Raw genomic sequence first — 26,263 nt, 5'->3', positions numbered from 1 at the left:
TCACTAGGGTCATGGGTATGCTGGAGCCTAACCCAGCCTCTTCGGGCAAGAGGCAGAGTACACTCTGGACTGGCCGCCAGCCATTCGCAGAGCACATACAGTATAGACGAACAACCATTCACAATCACAATCACATCTAAGGACAATTGAGAACAGGTACCCATTATGTCTATCGCGAGCTACCGGTAGATTGCCAAGGTAGTTTGGGTTGATCGCGTAAACGTCACTTTGTAGATATCATATGACATCAGTTGGCTGACAGTAAGCTCCCCTCCTGATTCGCTCTTGCTCTTGTGTTATATGTTTTATAGAAAGAGGTAGATCATTTTGACTTGTAACTTGCATGCTGAAAAAGTGTGTGCACCTCAGATAGTACAGTACACGTATTACGTACACAAATACGTAATCACATTTTTTAAAATATATATAGTAAATACGTATATTTAGCGCCCCTGATTTAGAGTCTGACTTTAATTCAGCGCAAGCATATTAAGTTGCCTGTGATGAGTCAAGTGATGTAAACAATATTGAGTAGACACACTAACATACAGATATCTGAACTCTGGTGGGCTTTTCTATGTTAAAGTCGGCTACGTCTTGTTTTAATTTTACACAAATGTGGGAACGACTCAAAAAGGCCGACATAGTTCAGTGTTCAAATTATTTCAAACTAGTCCTACATATGCACTCTGTACTTCTGCTAGTTGAATTCTGTTGTGAAACAGGTACAATTTTAAAAATATGAAAACGTAACGTAACATGTAATGTTTTACGGCTCCAGACTATTTTTCTTTACTGGAAGAGGAGGCAAAACGTCTCTTTTGATGGTAACGGTTGCCGCCCCCTGCCCGAGATGGCCCAAGTCAATATTAACCAAACACAAACCGTTAGTGGTTTTGTCCACAGCATATCAGAAAAGAATTAAAAAACATGTCAATCACTGTTTTCCAAAGTCAAAGCTGATGTGTTTGAATATCTTGTTTTGCCTAAAACATAAAGATGATAGGTCTGCTTTCACGTATGACTAAAGAAATTAAAAAATATTCACATTTGAGAGGCTGAAATCGGAGGATATTTTCATGTTTTATTCAAAAAACGATTAACTGGGTAATTAATTATTGATTTATTGATGAATTGTTGCAGCTCCAGTATAGTAATATAGAGCAGTATATAGTATAGTGCCCCCCTGCCTGTCACGCCCCCTGTCACCCCCATCTCACAACCACTGTTACAAGTGTGTTGGTAATAAGCTGGTAAAAATAGATGTGTGAAGATTGTGGGAGAGGCTCCCACTGCAACCATGTTCAGTGACACAAGTGATTAATCACAGATGTGTGGACGTAAACTCTACATTAGACTGAAGCGTGCAGCACATGCAGAAGCTTGCTGAATCCTTCACTTGCAGCAGTTCTCTCGCCGCACAGTCACAATTATAGATTCCTTGTTATATAGTATATTTGGTAAGGGCCACTGCGGCAAGTTCTCTTCAAACTGTGAGGGAGCATACAGAGGGTCTGCTAGGGAAAAATCACAAGGGTTAATATATTATTTCTCACAAAATCTACATTGGTCGTGAGAAAACTTTTAAAAAATGGCCAGTAGTTCAATGCCGGGCGCTTAACAGGAAGTGGAATTGTGACCAGTGTTTCAAATGAGATAAAAAAGTGGAACCTTGGCTTAAAACCAGAAGCGTAGACAATGTCATCTCTATAGACTCTTAATTAATTCAACATCCCCCACAAAAGCTCCATTGACCAAGCTGTTAAATAGAGTTTAGGGGAAAGACAGGTTGGGAGTCACGAGGGCCGGGCACAGAGGGACTCCTGCTGAGATGGACCTTGATCTGCCAAAATAAACTCTTGTGGCTGTTAAGTGTCAGAAAAAGAAACATTTCAGGAAAAAAACACATTCGGCTAGGAATAAAGTGACAACAACGTCTAGCACCTCAACACTCTATGCAAACTGCGATGGAAAGCTGTAACTGAAAGTGATGCCTATTAGTTAGCTATGGAGGCAGTGTACAGTACAAATGGGACAACGGTAACAAAAGTAGCATCCATCCATCCATCCATTTTTTTATGCTGCTTATCCTCACAAGGGTACAACCCGGACTGGTCGCCAGCCAATCGCAGGGCACAACAACAAGAACAACAACCATTCACACTCACATTCATACCTATGGACAATTTACAGTCGCCAATTAACCTAACATGCATGTTTTCGGAAGGTGGGAACATCCTTGACAGCCACACGGTCTGGGTTCGAATCTCCGTTGGGCATCTCTGAGTGGAGTTTGCATGTTCTCCCCGAGTTTTCTCCGGGTACTCCGGTTTCCTTCCAATCCCAGTCAAATACTTGTCTGACACATATAGACAAGAAAACCCATGCAAGCGTCATACAGAAAGGTTTAAACTATCCAAATATAAACCTTCTTCCTCTTAGGCATGCACGCTAACCACATGCACACAAGCTGCCCACAATAAACAAGTGTATGCGTGTAACTGCATGCAAACTTGCCGTCCTATGATTGTCTATCATCACGCACATGCATCTTTCACTAAACTTTGGTTACTATGGCAGTCGCCTCCTCATGAAGCGTGATCACATTTAGCATATTGCAGTGTTCCCAGCATACCCCCGCGACCCTAATGAGGAGAAGCGGTATAGAAAATGGATGGATGGATGGATATTGCAGTGTTCTACCATATCACAGTATACAGTTTGAACAAACATTTGAATACAAGTCTAACTAAGAAGAAGACTAAACTAATATAATTGTAAATATCAACATTACATACATGCACTTTGACCGAAAACTCTCAAATGAAATTTTCTTTTAAAAACAGACTGATATTCAGTGCTTTCATTAGCTAGGCCTCAATACTACTTTGCTAATATTTTTTTTTCCACCCAATAATGTCAAGTTGAGACTGGTCGATGACTTGTGAAAGTAGCAACAAGTGAGCGAACAAAATACACCACATAAAAAAAGTGTTTAAATGTGATTTTAAAAACGTACACTGTATGATAAGACTTGACTTTTAATGGGCACACCATGGCAAGGGTAACCCTGGAGGATCTAAACAGGACTCAGGAGACTGACCTCTAGCGGCATCTGAGACGCTCAAGGCATCAAACATCTTGCAAAGTTCACTTTTTGAGTAGCTTTTCATTGAACTGAAGGAACTGGAATGTTGTATACTTCAACATTTCATGTGAAAATAAAATACGAGTAAGGCCTCCTGATACGACACACAGCCACAAAACCTCATGCATTATCAAAGACCTTTGTCATCTTTCTCACCACCTACTGTATCTACCTATCTATCTGCCCTCGTGCATCTGGTTGGTAACATCCATCGACAGGAGGGAAAGCTTGGAAACTCACTGACCTCTCATTCAAGGCCTTTCAGACTCAGCTAGGACTTAATGGACTGTTCACAGTTCCTTTCATCCCGAAAGACAACCTTTGTGGACAACTTGTATCTCTGTAAAGCACTAATGGCATTAAAATGTGAAAAATTGAATTTATAGTATTATAGACGCTTTTATCAGCTGAAACCATTTTACTTGGGTGGCTATTACTAATTGTCACGTTGTTTTAAATACCACTGCCAAGCTCAATAATAAATCATCTATTACAGTGCAATATTACATGTGATTGTGATGTACATCAATTCCACTGTAAAAGAATAGCTCAATTACTTGCAGCTCAACAGCAGAAGGAGATTATTTGCATAAGTATTCTTCGGTTGCACAATAATGCATACCATATATGGGATGGTATCACTTCCACTGATGGGCACAGCACGCTCAGGCGAATGAAGCACTGACAATTAGTAAAAATAAAAATCTCTGAGATACAATAGTAACAAAATCTACTGCTGTTCTGATTCAGAAAGTTTAATACCATGAAAGACAGACAACAAGGTACGGTAAAAAAAAAATATATATATATATATATATATATATATATATATATATATATATATATATATATATATATATATATATTCTGAAGGTCATAAAAAGGTTTTATGTGCTCCAACTACGAAAATATTCCATTTACTAATATTGAACCCTATTTTTTCCTCATGAGAGCTACTTTTACAAAATAAGAACGGCAGAGAGCTACTCCTTTTTGTAACCTTTATTTTCATAGCTGAAGAAAACTTACTTAATAAGATTGTTTTGCCAGAACATTAACAAAATGTTGCTATCTACAGCTTACATTTTGTACAAAAACATCTACAAACAAAAAAAAGTGTGCATCTGCATCATCTGAACTCATTCAATTCCAGCCATTTTTCAGAAGACAAGCCCTTCAGTACCGACCATTTAACATGATGATTTTGACTGAGGCACAGAGAATATTATGTATATAATGTTATGTTCCAACATGGAACCAACCAAAATAAAGATTAGACTCATCTTTCATCAGAAAAACAAAAAAAAAAGTTTGCATCTAGCTTTTTCTGTTCTTTAGTAATCAACAATAGAACAGAGGTAAGTTTCAGGAAAATATCCGTTCCTGACAAGAAGAGAGAAAAACAGCTTTTTTTGAAAAGATACATTTCAAGCTTAACTTTCACTTTGACACAAATTGTTTGCTTTTGTGACAGCTCAAATATCTAAACAACTATACCACACCATAAACAATACAAAAAGGTTGTTGTACATCCAAATAATTTATTTACAAATATAACATGATTTATTTACAATTTTCAAATTTGGAACTAAACTGGTTGCACTCATGTGCGAGTGCGTACGTGTGTGTGTGTGTGTGTGTGTGTGTGTGTGTGTGTGTGTGTGTGTGTGTGTGTGTGTGTGTGTGTGCATGGATTAAAATTTCCCTACATTGCGTAACCTTTTGCACGCTACATTCCTCCATGCTCTTCCACTTCCTCCGTTCATCGATCCATTCCGAGCGCTTATCAAATGCACCGTTTTTGGCTTAACAATGCAGCATCACCTCTTTTTGCCTCTTGCGCAAAAAAACGTCTAAAATACATCTTTGGGATCGGGCGCGTGGGTTTATCAAAACGTATAAATACATGTTTGGTATTGGATGAGTTAATCATTTTTAAACATCGATACACGGCAAGAGCGTATCAATAATCCATTGTGAAGTAAAACATTGCGATAGTTCAATATATCGATATTTCGTCAGACCAATAATTCTAAGAATTGTTTCAGTACTGATACCTTTGTTTCTTTGGCTAGCATTTCTTTACTGAATATATGAACAGGGATACAAGGTTTTGACGTTTCTACAAGCAGGATTTCCTCTCTATTACATTTCAGCATCTTTATGACCACCTGCAAAAGTTAAAGCTCAGCATTCACTGACACTGTGATTGAGAGGTTTCAATTTAACAATACGTTTACTATTGTGGTTGTATTTTGCAGTGGTGCAGAACTGTACTATTGAAACACCTCAGTATGATGCATGGGAAAAACAAGTATGTACAGTGCATACTTTATGTAAGGAAAAAACGGACGCTATACAAATCTGAGAGTTAAAATGGAAAGTATAAATAAGAATGTACTCTGGGACAGGCATCACAAACACTGTGTGCAGGAGTAACTCCTGGCTCACAGACCGGTGAAAATACCATCAAACTGGACACCCTCCTTTCTTTTGTTGTGGTTAGAAACTCTGCCCATTAAGAAAGGAAAATGAATGGTGACGAAGAACACCCCAACCTCTTGGAGCACTGTGACAAACTGCTGTGAGGGACAGGGTCTAATGCCTTTCTCCAAGTTCCCTATGTAGACACGTTGGGCAAACGCCCCTGCATCTTCCTGTACCCTGGTGAGTAAAGAGCTCGTCCAGCGTTCCGGACTCATCGCTCCACTTCTCTGGCACAGATTTACAGAAGGAGGTTGAGAAGTGTGTCCATCTACTGTAAAACCTCCAATAGCCAATTAGAAGAAGGACAACCATCCCAGTCTGCAAAAGTTAACTGTTCAGGCCTTCAATGCTCAATGTTGAAGAAACCCTGACTGACTCACAACAACTAGACGTTTAAGTTATGATTACATCCGATTCTAGCCATACCATATGGCTTTATTTACTGCTAAGAATAATAGTCTAAGTGTATGTCTTCATTGTATATATCGATTATGTTCTACTGTAAGCCCAAAAAACTAATTGCAGCACAAGTAAACCATACCATACCATGTCATAAGTATGATGACAGTGTCTCGTGATGAGCATGTTCACTCCACAGTCAAATCAAAATGCCATTCTCAACTCACTGAAACAAAGAGCATTCAATTCCACCAGGATGTCTCTGAAACCACAATCAATACTTTTAATTTCCCCTCACAGGATTAATAAAGTATATCTGTCTGCCGATCCGTCTCTCGCTGCATAGCTGGTCCCTTTCTTTTACGGCTGTAACTAACCATTATTCTTTTTGTTGATTAATCGAGTAATCAGTTAGGCCCCAAGCAGACCAAATCAATATGAACCAAACACAAACGGTTAGCGGTTTCGTCCGCAACATATCAGAAAAGAGGCAAAAATGTTGATCACTGTTTTTCAACATCAAAGCGGATGGGAGTGAATATCTTGTTTTGCCTAAATCACAAAGCTAATACATCTACTTTGACATTTTTAAAAAATATTCACATTTGAGATTTACATTTTTAAATTAAAAAATTACTAATCGAACACCAAAATAGTTGTCGATTACTTGAATAATCGATGAAGCGACGAATTGTTTGTCTTGGTCATGTTTATGGGCTGACATATCAGTTTTCCCATAAGTTTGGAGCAATTGACTTAAATGTGATGCTTCTAGGTTTATATTTCAGCTCAACGAAAGCAACGACCATGGTCGCAAGATGCTTTGTATTGCTGATGTACAAACGGCATCAATAAGTATCATCACACTAGATTTACTAGGCAGTTACTCAACAATATGAAACAGCTTTTCTGGGCAGATAAAGACGCTCACGTTTGTCTGTATCTTCTATTAATGGTTCGCCTGTGTTGTCCAATATAGTAACACTTAAGACTTCACAAACATTCAAATACTCAAATGAAATAAAATGTATTTAAACCTTTAATGCTTATTTTTTTCAAGCAATGCATTCATTGGCAAACAAATCCAAGCATCTCATCTATATTTAACTCAGTGGATTATTTTAGGAGAGTGTATGGCCTTGTCGATGTGTGACAGGTTCAAAGTAGTAAGGTTTGCACCAATTACGAAGGCAAAGGATGAAACCCACCAATTATGAAGGCAAAGGATGACTTGGGAGTAACAGCATGATGCGGACGTTTAAAATACTGCCTTGGCTTGACAGAAGAAAGTCAATAAGCACACTATATTCATGCTAACTGTTGTGTAAACAACAGACAATACATTTAGAGTAGCAAGCTCGGAAGAAAAAACATAACAGTGCCCAAGGACGGCAGCTGCTCATGCATGCATGCATACAACCAGCTTCCAAAAATAATCATGTGTAGCATAAATCATTAAAAACAAAAACATATATGCTTATTTTTCATATTGAGTCTCCCCTGCAAAAGCAAAAAAGCACTCTGGGCCCTCAGGCATGGCCTTGCATTTTAGCTGTGACCTACATTTAATGCCATCCTCAAGGACAATGCTAGGCATGACTCCTCGGACAACGTTGCGTTCGCTTTGCTTGATATCCTTGTTAGATCCATTTTGGAATTGTTCTTCTTTCTTAATTTCAAAACATGCGAGGCAACCCGACTCGTACACCTTTCTAAAATTAGTTCCAGGCTTCCTGTTCCTTTTGCGAACGCCAAAACACCCGCAAGACGTCAGAGAAAAAAGGTTAAACATGTCCATATGTTCGTAATTCAAAAGAAAATAGAAATCCAGGTCAGTGTGTCCAAACATTCTTGAATTTCAGCTGCACGGTGACGAGCTGGAGCAGGAAAATTGCAAGCTGACATTAAAATCAATATCCTTTAACATCCAACCGACCAGGTGTAAAAACATGTCCAAGCACCTTGTTCTGGATAAACTCTTGTCACAGATAACTTAGAGTCCTGTGTGACATTGACACTGTGAAGCAAACAAGGGAAGATACATTTAGTCTTTCAAAAGACTTCCAGTGTTTGCCAAACAAACCCGGAGGAGGGCCTGAGTATAACCCCAGGGTTCCCAAGATGTTTAAAAATTCATGGATGACTCCACCCAAAATAGGGTTTGTCTGTCTCAAACCAAAATATATTGCGGGGTGTTAGACTTGAGTAGAGTAGAAGAAGTGTAACTAGTATAATTGCGTATATTTAATCTATTCACCCAAAAGAACGTTTGTTGAGTCAAAGGTCATTGGCCTTGGAAGGGAAGCCTGCTAACCTTGAAGAAATTTGCAGAAATTTTGCAAAGTACTCCCCCTACTTGGAAAATCAAAGGATGTAGGGTGAGTTTGTCATGGTGGTGGTGTGTTATGACCTTTTTTAGGATAAATTAAAGTGATACATAATTGAAGACAAAGTGTTGTGTTATTATTAGTTATTAATAAACATTTCAGCTTTTTCTCGTTACATTCACATTTTTTCTAGTTTTTTTGTTTTGTTGTTGTTTTGCTTCTTGCGTCACTTGAAACTGTAGCATAATAGATTCTTAAAAAAACTGAAACCAGTGAAATGCAACAAATGCGTACCTGAGAGGAGCAAAGGATGCAAGCGTATTCAAGGGTCACAATGAGTGCTGTGCATGAAAAATACGTACGTTGGCTGGTCTGCCGACTCCTTCCACACCAAAACACTTTCAGCCATGTTTTTATTGATGTTGGCCAATGGCATCCCTTAATTCTAAAGGTCATTTATTGTTTCTAGAGACTGATTACTTTTGAATTAAGAGATGAAAAGAGTCCAGTTCAATGTAATATATGGTCTCAAAGTTAAAAGAAACAATAGCAATCAAAAAAGTGTCACTTAATCCTTAAATAGTTCCACTGTGTTTCCCATACATTCATTCATTTTCTTTCTGCCAGCTCGCCAAAAATAAAATTTGGACCGCCACAAATAGATTTGGTGGTACCTGTCGACCTGCTCTGTAGATTTCATACAGACCTTATAACGGGACTGTCTGTGAAAGTAGCTTGTCCGTACAACTCTGTACAGTAGGTGGCGGGCAACATCATAACGCTGCTTTTTAACACCTCATACACACCTGGTGTCATATTTAGCGATAACCAGACCCCTCTAGACACTTTCTTAAAAAAAAAACAACTAGCAACAAATCTAGTGAAAAGACTAGCACGTACTGCTCTTTTCAACGAGCGGCGAGTGCTGCTATGGGCCTTTCCCCCACCTAAAAGCCTTGATTGTGACGTTAAAAAAAAAAAAAGACATGATGACGCGACAGAAGAAAATTCATTTGTAATTCTAAACATTTTTGTCTCCCACCTTATTCCTCTCTCCTAAAGCATCCATTGCAATTACATGCAAATACATCATGGCCAATTATGCAAATTTGCCAATGACGTCATTATGTCCAAGCTTGCTGAAATACATGCAATCACTAAGCACCAAATTCTCTTAATTTGTAGCGTTTTCACAGGTGAAGGTACTTAAAATGTGGCTTTCTGTAAAGGGGATATGAAACATCACTGTCACAGCCCAACTAAAAGGCTAACGAGACAAGGTACGCCTGTGTAATATTATGAGATTGTTGCAAGATTAGAAGAGTAACATTAAAAAAAAAAAAAAAAACACTGAGCATGATCTGCCTTTCCAAATATATGAAGCTCAGTTTCCCCCTCGTAGGCGTTTTCAGTGATGTACGGCACTACAGTATACTGGTGTGGTGTGAGGTGTCGCGAATATTTTTGTTAAAATCTCAACTACAAAGGCTGTGCTAGATGTCTAGGGTAAATAAATACGACACCAAATGTTCATAACATGCAATGCTGGGTCATTTCTGTTTCCAGATAAACGATTGGTGAAGTTGAGCTCTGCACAAACTTAAGCAGTCATTAAATTAAGATTAGGTCCTGGAACATTTTAACATTAGGAAGAAAAGTGACCTTGCCTAACGAGTCTGTCAGGCTCTAAAAATAACACACCAATCCAAAAAACAAGCCATTTAAAATGGGCCTGAATGCTCTGGATTTTCATTTATACAAAACTAACATAGTTCTCTTTTAGTATGAAATTCTGTAGATTCAACTTTATGGAGGATTGAACTACAAATAATCTTTAAACATCAGAGGTTTTGCCATTTGTAAAACAAATTTAAATAGTAGATATGAAAGTATGCCACAACCTAAACGTAAGGAAAAAATAAGAGCACAGCGCCACTATTAAAAAGTAGGTCACCATAAACGTATTTTGCAATGATTCATTATCGTAATTGTTCCCTAAATAGGTACTTCTGTTCTTAATCAGTTTGTGTGCAAGCATTCAGGTCATTCAGGACATGACTTATTTGAATGAGTGCCTTTTTAGTACTTTGTGATATGGATGGTAGCTCTCACAAACCTGCAACAATGCTAGGGAAAAAAGCCTACTACAGACAGCACAACTATCACATCTAACTCGTTTGGGTTCTTACCAATGAGAAATTTATTTCATTATTTAAATCTAATAACTAGATGTAGTAGGTCTGTCATAGTACAAGTACAACATTTTGTTGACTTGGTATTTGCGCTCTAAAGACACTGCTCCGCCGAGATGGGCTACAAGGGTTCCATTCATTGGAGGGATCCTTCTCTAATCAGAGCAACCAATGGAATACTTTACTTGGCCACAACTACCAGTGGAGCTGTTGATTAAGGGTGCACTCACGCTAGGCCATTTGTATCGTGCCCCACTTAACACCTAAAGTCGAGCACTCTGCACATGTATGACAAACAGCGTAGCCACGTTATTGAATGACTGCAAGGACTCGCAAGTTACAGTATCAATGTTCATGGTAGAAATTAGGGCTGTCTTAGAATGGGTGACGATTCCACGATTCGAGTCTGAGTCGCCCATCAAACTCGCCATCGAATCATAGAAAAATGTCATGTGATCAAGATTGTAACAGTCTGGGTACATTGGGGGGTTACTACGGCTGCTGCTGAGCATGCATTTTTACAAAGAATGTCTTTGTTTTGTTATAAATAGGCTAATGAAACAGCCTGTTTTGTGCTAACATAGAATTAACAGAAGACCTCTACTTACGACACATTAATAAAATCACCCACTTCAGTGGCACAATTCAATTCATAATGGCAACTAAAAAAATCATCCGAAGTGTTAAGTATTTTGAAAAGGTTCAAGACAACTCCAGTAAGTCCAGCTTCTTACATATGACAAAACAACAGCCAACAGTGTATCAATTAAAAACAGCTAAGGCTGTGACGCCAGCTTCACTTCATATCCCAGCAGTGAATTTTAATGTAAGAAATTAGGCTGCTAATTGAGAGTTTTGGCAAGTTGTTGTTTTTCAAACCGTGTTGTTCCGATATGATATGAACGAGGTAGTTGAAAAGCTGAATAACTACTTTTTAAATATTGGACAAAAACTGGAAGAAGGCATTCCAAAATTCTGGACAGTGGAGGAAAGGAATGAAACTATAGACAGGAATCCTAATTCCATGTTCCTCTCTGATGTGACAAAAAAGCAAATGTAAAGCAAAATCAACTGATTGTAATGGAATCTAAATGGAAACGATAAAAAGGGTTATCAACAAGATCGTCAAACCACAAAATCAAAACAGCTAAAGTAGTTCTAATTAAAAAAAAAAAAAAAAAAATGGAGACAAACATCAATTTACAAACTACCGACCAGTTTCTTTACTATCACAATTTTCTAAAAATATCGAGAAGCTATTCAATAGCGGGTTGGACAAATGTATTAACAAGAATGAATTACTCGCGGACAGCGAATACGGATAGAGAGCTAACATTTCAACCTCCCTGGCACTGATTGAAATTACCGAGAAAATTACCACCGCTATAGACCACTAAAAGTGTGCAGCTGCAGTATTCATGGATGCAATTAATCACAACATCCTAGTTATAAAATTAGAAAGGTACGGAAGCAAAGGATTAGTTTTGAATTGGGTCAAAAGCTATCTAGCTAACAGGAAGCAATATGTACAGTAAAGCTAGGAGAATACACATCTGCAAGTTTAAATATTATGTGAGGAGTACCCCAGGGGTCAATACTGGGACCAAAACTATTCAACTAGTATATTAATGACATTTGTAAAGTGATTAAAGACTTAAAGTTAGTCGTATTCGCAGACGATACTACTGCCCTTTGTTCTGGAGAAACAGAAAAGAGCTAATCAAAAAAAGTCACTGATGAAATGACTATACTAATAAGATGCTTTGATAAAAATAAGTTATCCTTCAACCCAAGTAAAACTAAAATCATGCTATTAGGTAATAGCAGGAAGGATACGCATGCGCAAATACAAACCGATGGTGTGGACATTGAAAGGGTGAACGAAAATACAGTTTTGGGGATCATAATAGATGAAAAAATGAGCTGGAAATCTCAAATTAAAAGTCCTTGACCAAAAATCACTCCATACTGCTCTCTGGTATTACCATATCTAACTTATTGTGTAGCGATATGGAGTAATAACTATAAAAGCAATCTTCACTCGCTAAATGTATTGCAAGAAAGATCAGTTACGATAATCCATAATGCCACAAATACAGAACATTCAAATGTTTTATTTCTAAAAATCACAAATATTAAAATTTGCAGATTTAGTAAATTTCCAAGCAGCCAAAATGATGCGTAAAGCAAACAACCTGTTATCCAATAATGTCATACAATACTTTTCTACATGAGAGGAGAAATATGATCTCTGGGAAAAACTAAACTTAAAAACTTGTACACGAGAACGCGAGATTGAGTAAAGAACTCAAACAAAGCACCAAGATGAGCGATTTCAAGAAACAATGCAAGCAGTTGGTGTTTGTAAAATACAAGCATGAAGAGTCTTGAACTTGTTCTGTCTATTTGTATTGATTATTTATTTATTATTATATATATAATTATGATTGTGGAAATTATATTACCTCATTGTTACATTACCTTATCACTTTTCTATGTATTACAGAGACCATTTATGAAACACAGGATGTGAATAAATGTACTGCAATTGATGTGAAACGGATGGGGGGGTAAGGTTAAATAGGCTTTGCTTCTTCCTACTCCTTTTGGACATGTGGAACTGCGACTTGTACTATGTGATGTATTCCATTGTAACTTGTATGCATGTTCAAATTAAATTACACCATTACCATTAAACCATATTTTAAGTGCACTTTTCTAATGTGTGCCGACAGCACCAGGTTTCGGGTTTTGTTTTAAATTAAGGTACTGTTCTTGCACACCGACCATGTTTGCTTATGCAAGTGTTTTAGCCTTTTTCTATGAGGAGGAAAAAGTCACAAATGAGATCTGTTTATTTGTTGGGATTGCCATTAGCTCTGCTCTTTAAATAAAAAACAACAAAAAACAATTGAATATTAATCGACTTTGGACAAAATCTAACAAATCAGTTTCAGCTATGGAAATCTTTACAAAGACAGCCCTAATAGAAATCATAGAAAAACTCAAAATAATCATGACCCACGAGTACATTCGTGCACATAATAAAGCCGTTTAATTAATGTGATCGTCCCTGTTGCAATCTGTGAAAAACAGACTAAATGACTGCCACCACACTACAAAATAGAAACAAACGAGTTGAAGAAAGACTCAAAGTAATCCACAAAGTCAGGAAAATTGCAGTAATGCACAAGCAAAGAGACCAAAGCACGAATGCTCAGTGTGAGCACACGTCAGTAGAGGGGTGATCTTGGGTCGGGCATGGTTCGAATGACCTAGTATGAGTACACCCCCCAATTTTAACTACATTGCAGCCTGAAGAACAACAAGAAAACATCAGCCATGACCTACAACCATGTGGACCTCCGCAATGGAACAACGTAGCAGCATTCTTTTCACTGGCATGGAAACTCAGAACATTCCGGGATTGTCCATCATTCGATTCCAACCATATGAACTTAACAAATTCTATTTAAAACATTACCTCATCAATGAAAAGTGATAAGAGCAACTTTACCATGGACAACCAAGTTGTTAAAAGTGCTAGCAAATCAGCATATAAATTCCTGAATAGACTGTAAACAAATGTACTCACAGAACGAAAAATAATCAAACGTCTTCAATATGTTATGCATTTCTCAATATGTATCAATTTTATAACTGTACATGGGAGATGATGAGAGAAATGCTGAAAGACTGAAAAATGGGCTTGCCTGAAAAATATGCCAACAGTCACATGGCCAACTGGTGTGCACAAGCTTTTACAGAAGCAATTCTCTAAATAACCATAATAAATATGCTGTACTGTAAAGCAAGCCAGCTACTCCACGTTTTCCAGGAAGATACTAAGGCATGCTTCCATGGAGAATTTTCAATGTGCACACAAATGTACAGACAAACACACAAACACAAGAGGAAGGCTAGCAGACTGTTGTCATTTTTCAAAGCCAAAACAGATCCGTCCACCATCTTGGCCACAGCTAGTCTGCCAGTTTTTTTTTTTGTTTTTTTTTGGTCAGGCACATGCACGCACATATCCAGGATGACAAGCTGACTGGGGTTTGTTTGCTCGGCAGGGGGATGGAGCCATCTGTCCCAATGAAGGGTTAATCCAACCAAAAGCACAGGCTGCAGAATGCAACATTTTCCAGGCTTCACATGGTCTTGTTTTATTTGGGGTCAGGGAGTGAGGGACACAGAACATGACTATCAAACCTTGCAGCTGCCTTAAACCTGGCACCTGATTTTTCAAACCACTCAAGAGAACTTCCTTCATGTTGAATGTCAAAGTGGCTTTGGCTTTTTGGTGATTGGTGCAGACTACTTTCAATTGGTATGGAGTGTTTTGAGTGGAGGGAGGGTGTTTTCACTGCTCTGACTGACTGAAAGAGGCTCGCGTTAATGAGGCGATACACGCAATAGGGGCTCAAAACAGGCCTTGCTCTGGACTTATGCTGCATTTTCCCCCTAAATGATTGTGATACTACAGGAACATGGGCCTGGTCCCAGGGCCAGGGGAAGGGAAAAGGGTGAGAGATTAGAGAAACAAAAACCTGAAGGGCCAGTAGTGCGGTGTAAAGCTAAATCAGCCAGAAAGCTGCCTGAAAATGTCCCCCCCACCCCCGTCAACATGCACACATGGCCTTTGTCTTTTGATTACACCCAGTAAAAAGCACTGTGGGCTAGCTACTACCTACAGCAACATGGAACAAATGGAGAGAAAAAGGCTCTAAAATGATCCATTTAGAGGGGTGGGGAGGGAGTGGGGATGGATGGATAGATGGATGGATGGATGGATGGATGAATAGAGATGGGGAGGTCATACAGGCAAGACAGGAATTGAGGGGGAAAAAGGACTGAAAGAAATCTACAATGGGAGGGGGGGAAGGAAAGAAAAGCTCCAGACAGACAGACAAACAGATGCTGTAATGGCTTCCAATAATACCAAGCATGTCCACAGACCACACAACGTGTACTTCCACTGGGAATACACAAAATGTCCATACACATATTAGAAGTGACACAGACATCTAAGTGTAAGTCCACACATAAGACAGCCATACCCAAGGCAGACAGACACACACACACACACACACATATTCCGTTTGACCACAACACATCAGCCTCCATTACTGCCAGTGATGTGCCGCCGTCTTCCTCGCTTGCTCGTTCCTGATGCTTCCCGCCTGATGCAGAGCCATCCTCAATCCTGCCTGCCTCCCCATCTCTACATCCCAACCCCCAACCATCAAATCGCAGCGTCCCCTCTTCAGATGAAGCACAAAGCAACATACCTCAGTCACTGAGCCTCTTCTCCTTCCCTTACAGTCCACAGAACGTCGACAGGAGACAGAAGGAAAGACAATCCATTCAGGTGTGGAAGAAAAACCAGTGCAGAATCAAAGTCACCCTCGCCGTCCTCCTTTTCCAGCATCTGTCCTCTGTCCTGCTTTGTGATGCTAAGCTAAAGTGAGCTAAGCTAAGCAGTGTCCACACATTGGCTTAGAATGCACTCTCATACCCACACACACACACGAACACCAAAGCTAGGATTCTTTCTGTCTCTCTCTCGCTGACTGAGCCCCGCTGTCTCCCGTCTCACAGGCACCCACATGCACCCGCCCACCTCCCCTCTTCTTCTTTTTCTGTCCCACCCTTCCCTTTTCTTGACTATTCACCCCATTATATCTTTTTGGGTCTCAGAGGTACACAGCAATGAACAGCTGCAGTTTAAACCATACACGACAGACACAAAATAATGTGTGTCAGTCAGTCAGATAAGGTTTTATATTAGACATAATCAACAATGGGTTCACCAGCAGGTCAAGTGATACAAATTTATAACACAACATCAACCTCCTCAACCTAGTGAGACTCAAGATAAAAATAAATTGTGGGCATTACTTTAACAATTTGTTTATGATGGCCACTTTTTTAATACAAATATAAAAAAAACTAAATATCACAGTGAGCCGGTTAGCATCTTGCTAACCACTAGGCCACCATGCGGCACTCAGGAGATCATGAAGATCTGGGTTCGAATTTCCTTTTGGGCATCTATGTGTGGAATTTGCATGTTCTCCCCATGAGTTTTCTCCAGGTACTCCGGTTTTCTCCCACATTCCAAAAACATGCATGTTAGGTTAATTGGAGACTTAACTGACCATAGGTAAGAATGAGAGTGCCCTGTAATTGGCTAGTGACCAGTCCAGGGTGTACCCTGCTTCTCAACCCAAAGTCAGCTGGGATAGGCTCCAGTATACCCCCGGGACTCTAGGATAAGCGTAGAAAAAGGATGGATAGATCACAGTGAGCCCACCAATGTGTGATAACTACACATACAGTAGATCACAGAGACCTGTGATTTTAAAGTTGATATCCTAAGATACCACATTGAACAGAATGGAAGGGTTAGGGGCTCAACCCAAAAATAATATTTTTAGTCAAAGCTGTTGCCAGTGCAAAGATGTCAAACTTATTGTGCCCAAGTAGCCTACTCGCACACAACGAGCATAGGTCACCAGTGGCCTCTATTGATTGTTTTGGTATATTTGCATGGTGACAACAATATCTCGTCATTCACACCAATTTTTTGACGGAATTGCATTTTTGTACAGTATTACTCTTTTGTTTAAACTTTACGCTCAGACTGTTAAAGCACTAATTCTCTTTTGACTGGTGAATTGTGTAAACTCAGTAGCATAAAAAACAATTTACAACATGGGGAACATTCACTGACCTCCAAGGCCTCAAATAAGTAGCAACATTGAGGTACAGTGTCTATTTTGCTGCAAAGCCAAGATTTGCTCAAAATACTGCACACACTCTATACACACACCAGTTCAAGAGTGCCACACACACTTGAATGACTGCATGAGTGTGTGTGGGGGTGGGGCAGATGGGGATGCTGAATGTAGGGGTGCTGCTCCCATCATTCGCTCTGTGTTTGGGAAGTTTCATTGACCTCAGTATGTGGGGCGCTATCTTGAAAGGAAACCCCCACCAAAAGCTCTTATTGTCATCAGCAGCATGTTGAGACACCCTGTGGCCTGCGGTTGATCCAGTATGGACACATAGAAACTAAGGCTCTGTCTACACGGAAACGTTCCTGGGATTTTTTTTTTGGCAGGTTGAACAATAATTGCGTCTCCACTGTGCCGGATTAGTAAATAGTTGCATCCAGATGGGAATGAATCACTGGGTGAAAATGAGGTAATACACAAGGCACACCTACTTGTGGCGCTGTAAACAGACACACAGACGGAACCACATGACACACCAAACTATACAAGAAGAAAAAACGCATGCACATAAGTCCGTGGTCTTCCGGTTTCCAAGGCTTTTCTAGGCTTTACGATGAAATGGAATTACTTCTGTTAGTCATTTTGGAGTATAAGACAACTAAATATCAGGAGAATGTCGACTGGGGTGAGTAATGAGGTGGAAATATTCTGATATTGAGATGGCTCGTCGTCAAAGCTCACTTCTGGTCACCTGACGGCGACAAGGGTCGGTGACGTCATCGTACTCATACAGCAGCCGATTTTTTGTCTACAAGGAAATTACAAGCCGGCGTTTTCAGATGTTCCCACTCTGGGAGCCATTTCTAAAAATACAGTTTAAGGGCACTCAGACCTCCGTTTTCATGTAGATGAAAGGCTGAATCAATAAAATGCTTTGCCGTTTGACCTGAAAACATTGTGTGGCCACGGAAATTTACATAAGCTTTAACTTTGATGATTTAAACATTACTACAATTACTATTTTTAGATACAATGCACCCAGTCATCATGGTTTTACAATGCTGGATAGGTAAATTTGATTAAATCAATGTTTAATAGTACATCACTATTTAACACTGACGTTAAAGAGTTCAAATATGTAAAATTTTCATATTACAATAAATTCTTTATGAGCCAAATTTCATCTCTTTTGTTCAGGTGACAAAATTGGATTGCATATGTTGGAATAACTCTGCAGGAACCCACAAAGAAGGACAACCCCATCAAAATGGTAAAGTCATCCACATAACGGCTGTTGTTTTAAAACGGCTTCCAGGGTGGGAAAATCTTGAAACACTCTGTGGAATAAGCACACCACTATTTTCTGAAAACGACGATGTCACCACCCCGTCGTCGTAACGTGACCACTGCTGACCAGACAACATAATATCTGAATATTTTAACTGGCATGACCCACTCCAGTCCAAAATTATTCACAGAAGTAATTATGCTACATTGCCAGTCTAAACAAGCCCTGAACAAGCGGAAGACGACAGACTTTATACGCATGCGTTCTTTATTGTATGGTTTTGGTGTCTCGTGGTTCTGTCTGCATGTCTGTCTGTCCTACCTGCCTGTCACAGGTAGGTGTGCCTTATGGATTACATCATTGTCACCCAGTGATCCGACCTATAAACGTTCCTGTGTGGATGTGACTCTGTCCTGCTCTGGCACTATGTGGACGCGATTTTTGTTTTAACCTGCAAAAAACCAAACAAACAAACCAAGAAATGGCCTAAGTGTAACACTGAACGTTTACCTTAGCCCCACTACTTCACTGACACCAGCGTGAAAACGTGTGTGAGAGTGCTGTTGCATCTCTCCATCTGTCTCTTTTCCACCAACTCCCATTTACCCCCCACAGCTCCCCACACACCCAAACACCCAGCCCCCATCTCCATCCCTGCGGCTTCAGCCCCCTCCTCCCTTCTAGCTGTCCTCTTAGCCTATATACGGGTCGCCCAATCGTCTGCACTGCTCGTACCACGATTCATCACTCAGAAATGCACAAGCAGCCCAGCGTCCGCAAACCTCCCTCATTTAAGAAGACCAAGCAATCCCCATCACATTGACCACAGACCGCTTCTTTCCATTAAGCATCGAACACCAGAGTTCTACTGGCAAAGAGAACAGCCGCTGAAGGTTGGCCTGTAAAACCCAAACCAAAACAAAAAAACTCATTCTCACTCTTCTTTGGTTAATTGGCAAGCAATAATGAGAGTTAGAAAAAGAATGACACGGTGGCAGAAAGGGAGTAACTGTGAGCCGTGAGAGAACTAGAAACACTGGTGTCATGAGTTCGGGTCGGGGTCAACAATGACAGCAGAATGGAGGGTCAGTGGGAATAATGGGTATGCTGAATGTGCGTTTAGGGTGACCGCACTGAAAGGTTGCCTTGGCTGATGGGGGAGGGTGGGAGAACAGTGACTTTATTTTTATTTTATTTTTCTTTAACCAGAGTTATGGCAATTGCAAACGTGAACTGTGAATTTCTTTAATCTGAACCAAAAAATTAAGTGGTCATTTCACATAGATGATGCAAAATGACAACAAATACAATAGGTCTTTGATGACATGGTCTTGGTTCTACTGCAAAGACCATGTTGAGAAGTGGGTGCACCGCGAGTAGCACAGCTACGCTACCCATGTTCTGCACTGCTTTTGCGCATGCTGACTGACATTACTAAAAAGAAAACTGGCAGCGCTCATATATGGAAAGTCAGTGAGGGTCTTATTACAGCGGGCGTTAGACCCAGAGTTGACATAAGGCAGTCTACAACACAGGGCAATTTAGTAAGTTAACAGGACCACTTCAACTGGTTTCCTCAAGCTATTCAGTCACAAGTTCACGTGCTCGCTGTGCACTAATCACCAGCACATCCCCATATGACACATACAGTACAGTATGTCTATACTGATCTCTGACAGCATTAACAGCAAAGGCGTCACATTAAAAGCTAAACACTGCTAAATGAACAGATGCTTTCCTATTTATTCAGTTTGCTGGCTTTGTGGGAAAATGTATTCCACTATGATATATGGTGATACATATAATTGTGCTAAAGAGAGGAATATGCAAATGTAATATTCTGGCAAGACAACTGCTTGCCAACAAAACAATATGGTCCAGGGAATACCATTATACACTATTTCCTGCGAACACCACTATGGTTTTTACTACAGTGCCATAGAACACAAAGTGATTAAAGTGGCCATTACAGCAAGACCCCCACTGCCACCCCACTGTCTGGCTGACATATGGCGGTAGAGGTAATGCAGATAAAATCTCCTAAACAAGCTTCCAGAATAAATTTAGAAATTTACGTGGGGGGCTGTGAATAATCTAATTGCAAAGCCAGCAGATGAGAACCATTTAAGATGAAGCCTTGGCATTTCATTGGGAAAATTAAATGTGCTCCTTTTCTATTGTAAAATTAACTTCAGAAATATAATTCAATAAAAGACAGCTTTGAAAAAGTTGTGATCAAGTTTGTATTGCTATTCATTTCATTGAGGTACTCCAAAAGTATGTTACTACCTGTCTATTTTGTATTCAATAATTAAAGAGACATGAATTACAGCTAGAAAAAATTATTTAATAAACCCTAAAGTTGCTCTCCTCTGTTAATAACAAGGCCGAGGTTAGTGTGAAGAGCGAGGAGATAGAACAAGGTGCAGGGTGATCATAGACTCACAAGGCACGGCGTGACGGTAGAGGTTGTCTCGAATAATCTGCTGCAGTTCGTGGTCAGGCGAAGATTTCTGGAAGCGCTGGCTTAGATAGTGCTTCAGGTCCTTGTTCAGCTTACTTCCTGTCATTGTGGACACAAACAGGAAAACATGTGATAACGGCATCAAAACCCCTATGGGCCACAATATTTATCACTGTTAAAAATCAGTGCCATGAAGCCAGAGCTTGGCTCCTGCAAAATGAAATAAACAAGTTGATTTTGCAACCACAACAAAGCTACAGGCTATGTGCTAAATGTGCATTGTACACTTGCCATTACCACTTAAAGGAGGCAGCTGGTTGCAGAATCACCCTCTGCAGCTTGCCAGCTAGCTGACCGCTAGCATTACAGCTAGCACTGAGAGTCAGTCATCCTACCGCTTGGCCATCTGGACCACAGAAACACATTAGCCTGGTGAATGGTGAGAATGTACGTTGTTTCTGCATGCGTTTGTGTGTGGTCATCACAGCAAATGCTCACATTACTGGCCATACTAAACATGTGCGAGCAAAACAAACAGGATGACAACATGAATAATGGAATGGAGATGGAGAGGAGACACATTTACATAATTTACCTAATGAATATTATGCAGCATCTTCTAAAAATAAGCTCAACGACAACATGGCTTCAGGGAAATACACACACCATATCATTTTTCATACAAATGTTTGCCATCTTTGCATTGCTGCTGAGGTCTTTTTTTTGTTTTCCTGGGCAAACAGCTAGTCATAAAGGCCCTGGATTCTGTTGCCATGGAAACTGTGTGTATGTGCTTGTGTGTTTAATAACATGATTGTGATAGTACATAGTACAGGAGAGTGTACTGCACTGGTTGGAAGACCAGCTGTAGCTTTGTACAATACAATATAGTCAAATCTAGCTTACTGACCACAGCTTCAACTGTCGGGTATGTATGCTAACATCTATTGACATAAATAAATAAAGACAGTCGTCCTTCGACACTTTGCGGTTTGAATTTTGAGTTTTTTCAAAAATAAATTAATACATTATTGCTGTTTTGTGGTTGACGCCGGCCTATTATTAGTCAAAACTATGCATGTGTAAGCAAATTATAAGCATTTTCGAGCATAATAATCCAAAAAAATACAATTATAAGGCATTCAGAAGACGCATCCAAAAACGTCTAGAATTCTACACTGGTCACTAGGTGGCAGTCATGTTACATTGATGAGACAATAGCTACCGCAGGATGTATGCTGTCTAGAAAACTCTCCCAATGCCAATGTGTAAGTCTGTTATCTTATTTATGTCTCATGTGTCTTATTTCCTTTTATCATGTCTACGCGTGTAAAGGAAACTATAGGGGTGTTATTTCATGTCTAGAGGGCTCTAACAATGTTAAAAAAAAAAACATATTTAGAAGGTTGTAAACAGGTTTTCTATGCTCCAACTACAAACATTTTCCATTTATAAGAAAGAAATCCTATTTTATTAACCGCGATAAAGGAGGGATTACTGTAACCAAGTTTGTATAAATAACCAAGGGACTAAAGAGGGAGACTTGACTCCAATATGTAGAGGAAAAGTAGCAAGAAGAGAGAGAGCGCAAGAGAGGAAAAGAGAGCGATGAAGAGAGAGGAAGAGAGAGAGAGAGAGTCTCCGCCCCATAGACCAAGCCCCTCCTGAGGAGGAAACCCTGTTCCTGGCGCCGTCCCATCCAGACAAATCACTGTGCTGTAATCCTCACAACAGGTCACAAGGAAGCGCTCAGGCCAACACAGAGTGCATAACACACATCCCTACATGCTCCTGTACACAGCAGTTACTGGAGAGCGATGTGTATTAATCCACCAATAAAAGGTGGCTATGTGACTCAGTCGGAATGTGAGGAAGTTCTACCATGAGGAAATGCTATGACATTGCCCAAAACAGTATTTGTCTTATTAGAAACAAACTGTGCTTTACTCAACTAAACTACATTTCTCCTGCTGATACAGTACAGTACACCCATAGCTTGGAACAACCACCCAGTACAATGACATTAGGTGCTCAAAAGACAAAGGAACTTCAGATTTTAAAGACCCTACAAGCTATCTGTTAAACATTTTTGGGGAAAATATGCACAAAAAGATTGCAATAAAAACTTAATTGAATGGTTATTTTGTGTGATGCCACATGACATATCGGAAAATCTGCCTCCTGCATGTCCTAAAACTTCATATCAGTGAGCATCCAAATAAACTACATCTACAAGTGTGTTTTGCGTTTTGTGCCATTGTAATCTATTTTTGGACAAGAGGAAAAATAAATGAGGACCACTGAACCGGAAACTGACTTCTGAAGCTATACACACATATCTCCAGCTCCCACCTCTGCTCAGTTACTACACAATGGAACCTCGGTTAGCATCATTAATTTGTTCCAGAAGGTCTGACTCAAACCGAAGTGTACGCTAACTAAACCAATTTTTTCCATAAGAAATAATGCAAATCCAAATTCATCCGTTCTGGACACCCAAAAATGTTCACACAAACACTTTCAATATATAACAATTCTAGTTTTACATGCAAAAACTATTTAAAATGAATAAATAAATGATGAATGAAAGGGATAAATGAACATTTAATGTCACGTTTACCTTGACTGGAGGCATTTGTTGACAAAGACGGCAATGACGAACAACAAAAGAGAAATGATAGCCACACGGCTGACACCATCCTACTTTACTTTAAGTTATTTCTTCAATTCAATAGTGTTTCTCACCTTCTTTATCAAAATGCTGGCACTTGCAATTTTCGTTGGCTCCTATTTAGTTATTTTGCAGCCATGATGAAGAAGAAAAGCAGAGACTTGTGGTGTAAGTGTGTTAGTCAGCGAAGAACTACAGAGACAACCCACTGATGATGTCATAGATGGGCAATGGAGCTAGGGGAGAATGATGTCCGGTTCCAGTTTCCATTCTAACTCGCTGCTAACAAGGATGTTTTGTGATAAAAATATGTTTCGAACACAGTTGGACTCACGCAGTGTATTAATAACATAACCACAACCAAGATGCGTGCCATATTGTACACTAGCTGGGAAATGTACATGCACAGGCAAAATTTTTGCATACATTTTGAACGTACGCCAAAATGCATGCTAACAAGGGTTTAATTTACCAAGGTTCCACTGTATTGTGACATTTAAAGTAGGCCAAAATAATAGTAAAAGACCAGAGTGTACACAAGAAAGGGAGTTGCTTTTAATCTTTAAAGCAACCGCCCACTTTTGACATGAATCTAACATCCTTGCACCCAAAACCGGACACTTGCCATCAGCCTCGTCTGTGCATTTTTTTGCAGTCAAGAAGCACAGCGCAGAGTGTTTAAGTGTGCCATGTGGTCGATTTTTCAGTAATACTCTGTCAGGCTATTTAGTACAATATGGCTAAGTCAAATTCAATAATAATATGAATTTAAAAAAACGCAATGTGCACCCCAAAGTGACTTGCATCCTCTGTCTAGCTCAGTGTCCTGCCCCAAATTCAGTCCTGTTTGGTGCTCATCTCAGTACTGTAGTGTCAGTTTTGGAAAATACCCAAGAGCACTTTGTGTTCAGGAGGGTCAAAAGGATCATGGCTCACATCCACTTACAGTAAGTCTCTAAGGCAACTAGTCAGACCCTTCAAACAACTGCAGAGTATGTTAACACCATAAGCCCATTAACTAGCACTATGGGTCTTGGTTTGTTTTGTTACTGCAGAAGAAGAAACCTGCACAGATGGCTTATTGCAGTCCAGTGGAGCGGATGAACGACACAATGTTGACATACTGTAGGTGTGATCTTAATACGTGAAAAACCGTAGCACTGAGAATATCCAACATTTTCATTTTTGAGGTTGTTTCCCCAAAACATGCAGTGTACGGGTGCACAGATTACACTTTTCTGGCCGATCACCAATTACAGATCAGAGCCAATTCCGATTTTGGCCAATACCATTATATTAAAAAAAAAAAAGAAGTGACACCATACACCTTCAAAGACACTGAATGGACAGCAAAATTAAACAGCAACAGGGTTAAATTGGCAACACGGCAGCAATACATAACAGCATGTTAATTACTGCAATTACAGGGTTAGTGAGCTTATTTTAACTGGATTGAAGAAGTCAGGCAGTAGGACCAGGCAGGGAGAACATTTGGCTCTACAAAAAACCCCCAAAAAACTCACCCACCAAAATCCTTTGTCAGAAGAAAATAAAATAAGACGTGTGTTTCAATCGCAACACAGCTGTCATTCATTTCCATAAGATTTTGGGAGCAGATTTCGTAATCCACTCGAGTGAAAGAGGGAGGCGGCGTTTGTTGCAGGGAACAGAAAGCCCACTCAGACAAAACATGAGCAGAATTTTTGACACAGATTAAATGTGAAAAGTTCCTCGAGTTCACAGGAATGTCCTTTAAAAACGGCCAAGACTCTGTCTCTCTTTCTCTTTCACATTCACCAAGCCAAGGCCAGACAAGGCACCAGCCAGTCTTTCTTTGTAATTGGACGCACTTAAGGAAATATAGGGACCTGCCAAACCATCCGCTGGAAGTTGACGTCTGAATTCACACCGTGAAAAAACAAACTTTATTGAAACTCAATCCGCCGTTTGTGGGGGCCTGGTGGAAATTGAGGTTTTGAATGATTTCTGTGGATTTGGAAACAGCAGGAAACACTGCCTGTGTGTTCTCTTCGTGCTCCAAACAAGTCCTTACATTGTTAAAAGTGTAGATTTTCCAAAAACAATTTCTACTGTTATTTTTTTGTATGGAAGACTCAGACTGTGTTGTTGATTCAGGTAGGCCAACTTTCTGACTTCCATGGTGATATTTAAACATTGCGCTGGTTGTTCAGCATGGGATGAAAGAAGATTTAGTTATACACAAAAGGCTATTCTTAACTTACAAGGCAACTATTGACTCATTTTGAAAAATGCTTTGTCTCATGTGACCAGTTTGTTAAGTTATGCCATTTTACCAAACAATTATTGCTGCCTGATCTGATCCAAGAAAGGCTCTTTATACTCAGAAACTTTTCGTCCATTAAGTTGACATTTAAAAGTTAGCCAGGAAAAAGCTTTATTTTGTTGTGTTTCGTAAACGCAGTTCCTCCAAAGTAGGGTACGGTAAGAAAACAAGCTTCATCGTCAATTGGATTGCAACCTTTCAATCCCGCTCCATTAACGTGTGTTAGGTTTAAACGTTGA

The 26,263-nt window shown here is 39.7% G+C and overlaps 1 protein-coding gene across 14 annotated transcripts in view; it reads right to left on the bottom strand.

Moving 5' to 3' along the window:
- Positions 1 to 26,263, bottom strand: part of magi1b (membrane associated guanylate kinase, WW and PDZ domain containing 1b) — a 132,648-nt gene that overhangs the window by 54,006 nt on the left and 52,379 nt on the right. For 13 of the 14 annotated variants that reach the window (XM_054785535.1, XM_054785540.1, XM_054785537.1 and 10 more), the window contains exon 2: positions 21,031 to 21,147. In XM_054785535.1, the coding sequence (XP_054641510.1) occupies positions 21,031 to 21,147 (117 nt within the window). Of the gene's footprint in view, positions 1 to 15,847; positions 16,143 to 21,030; positions 21,148 to 26,263 lie in introns of those variants that run through there. The other variant, XM_054785543.1, reaches the window with a different exon arrangement.

Source organism: Dunckerocampus dactyliophorus, chromosome 8 (assembly GCF_027744805.1).
Source record: "Dunckerocampus dactyliophorus isolate RoL2022-P2 chromosome 8, RoL_Ddac_1.1, whole genome shotgun sequence".
Taxonomy (NCBI): domain Eukaryota; kingdom Metazoa; phylum Chordata; class Actinopteri; order Syngnathiformes; family Syngnathidae; genus Dunckerocampus; species Dunckerocampus dactyliophorus.
This window is presented reverse-complemented; position numbering and strand designations above follow the sequence as displayed.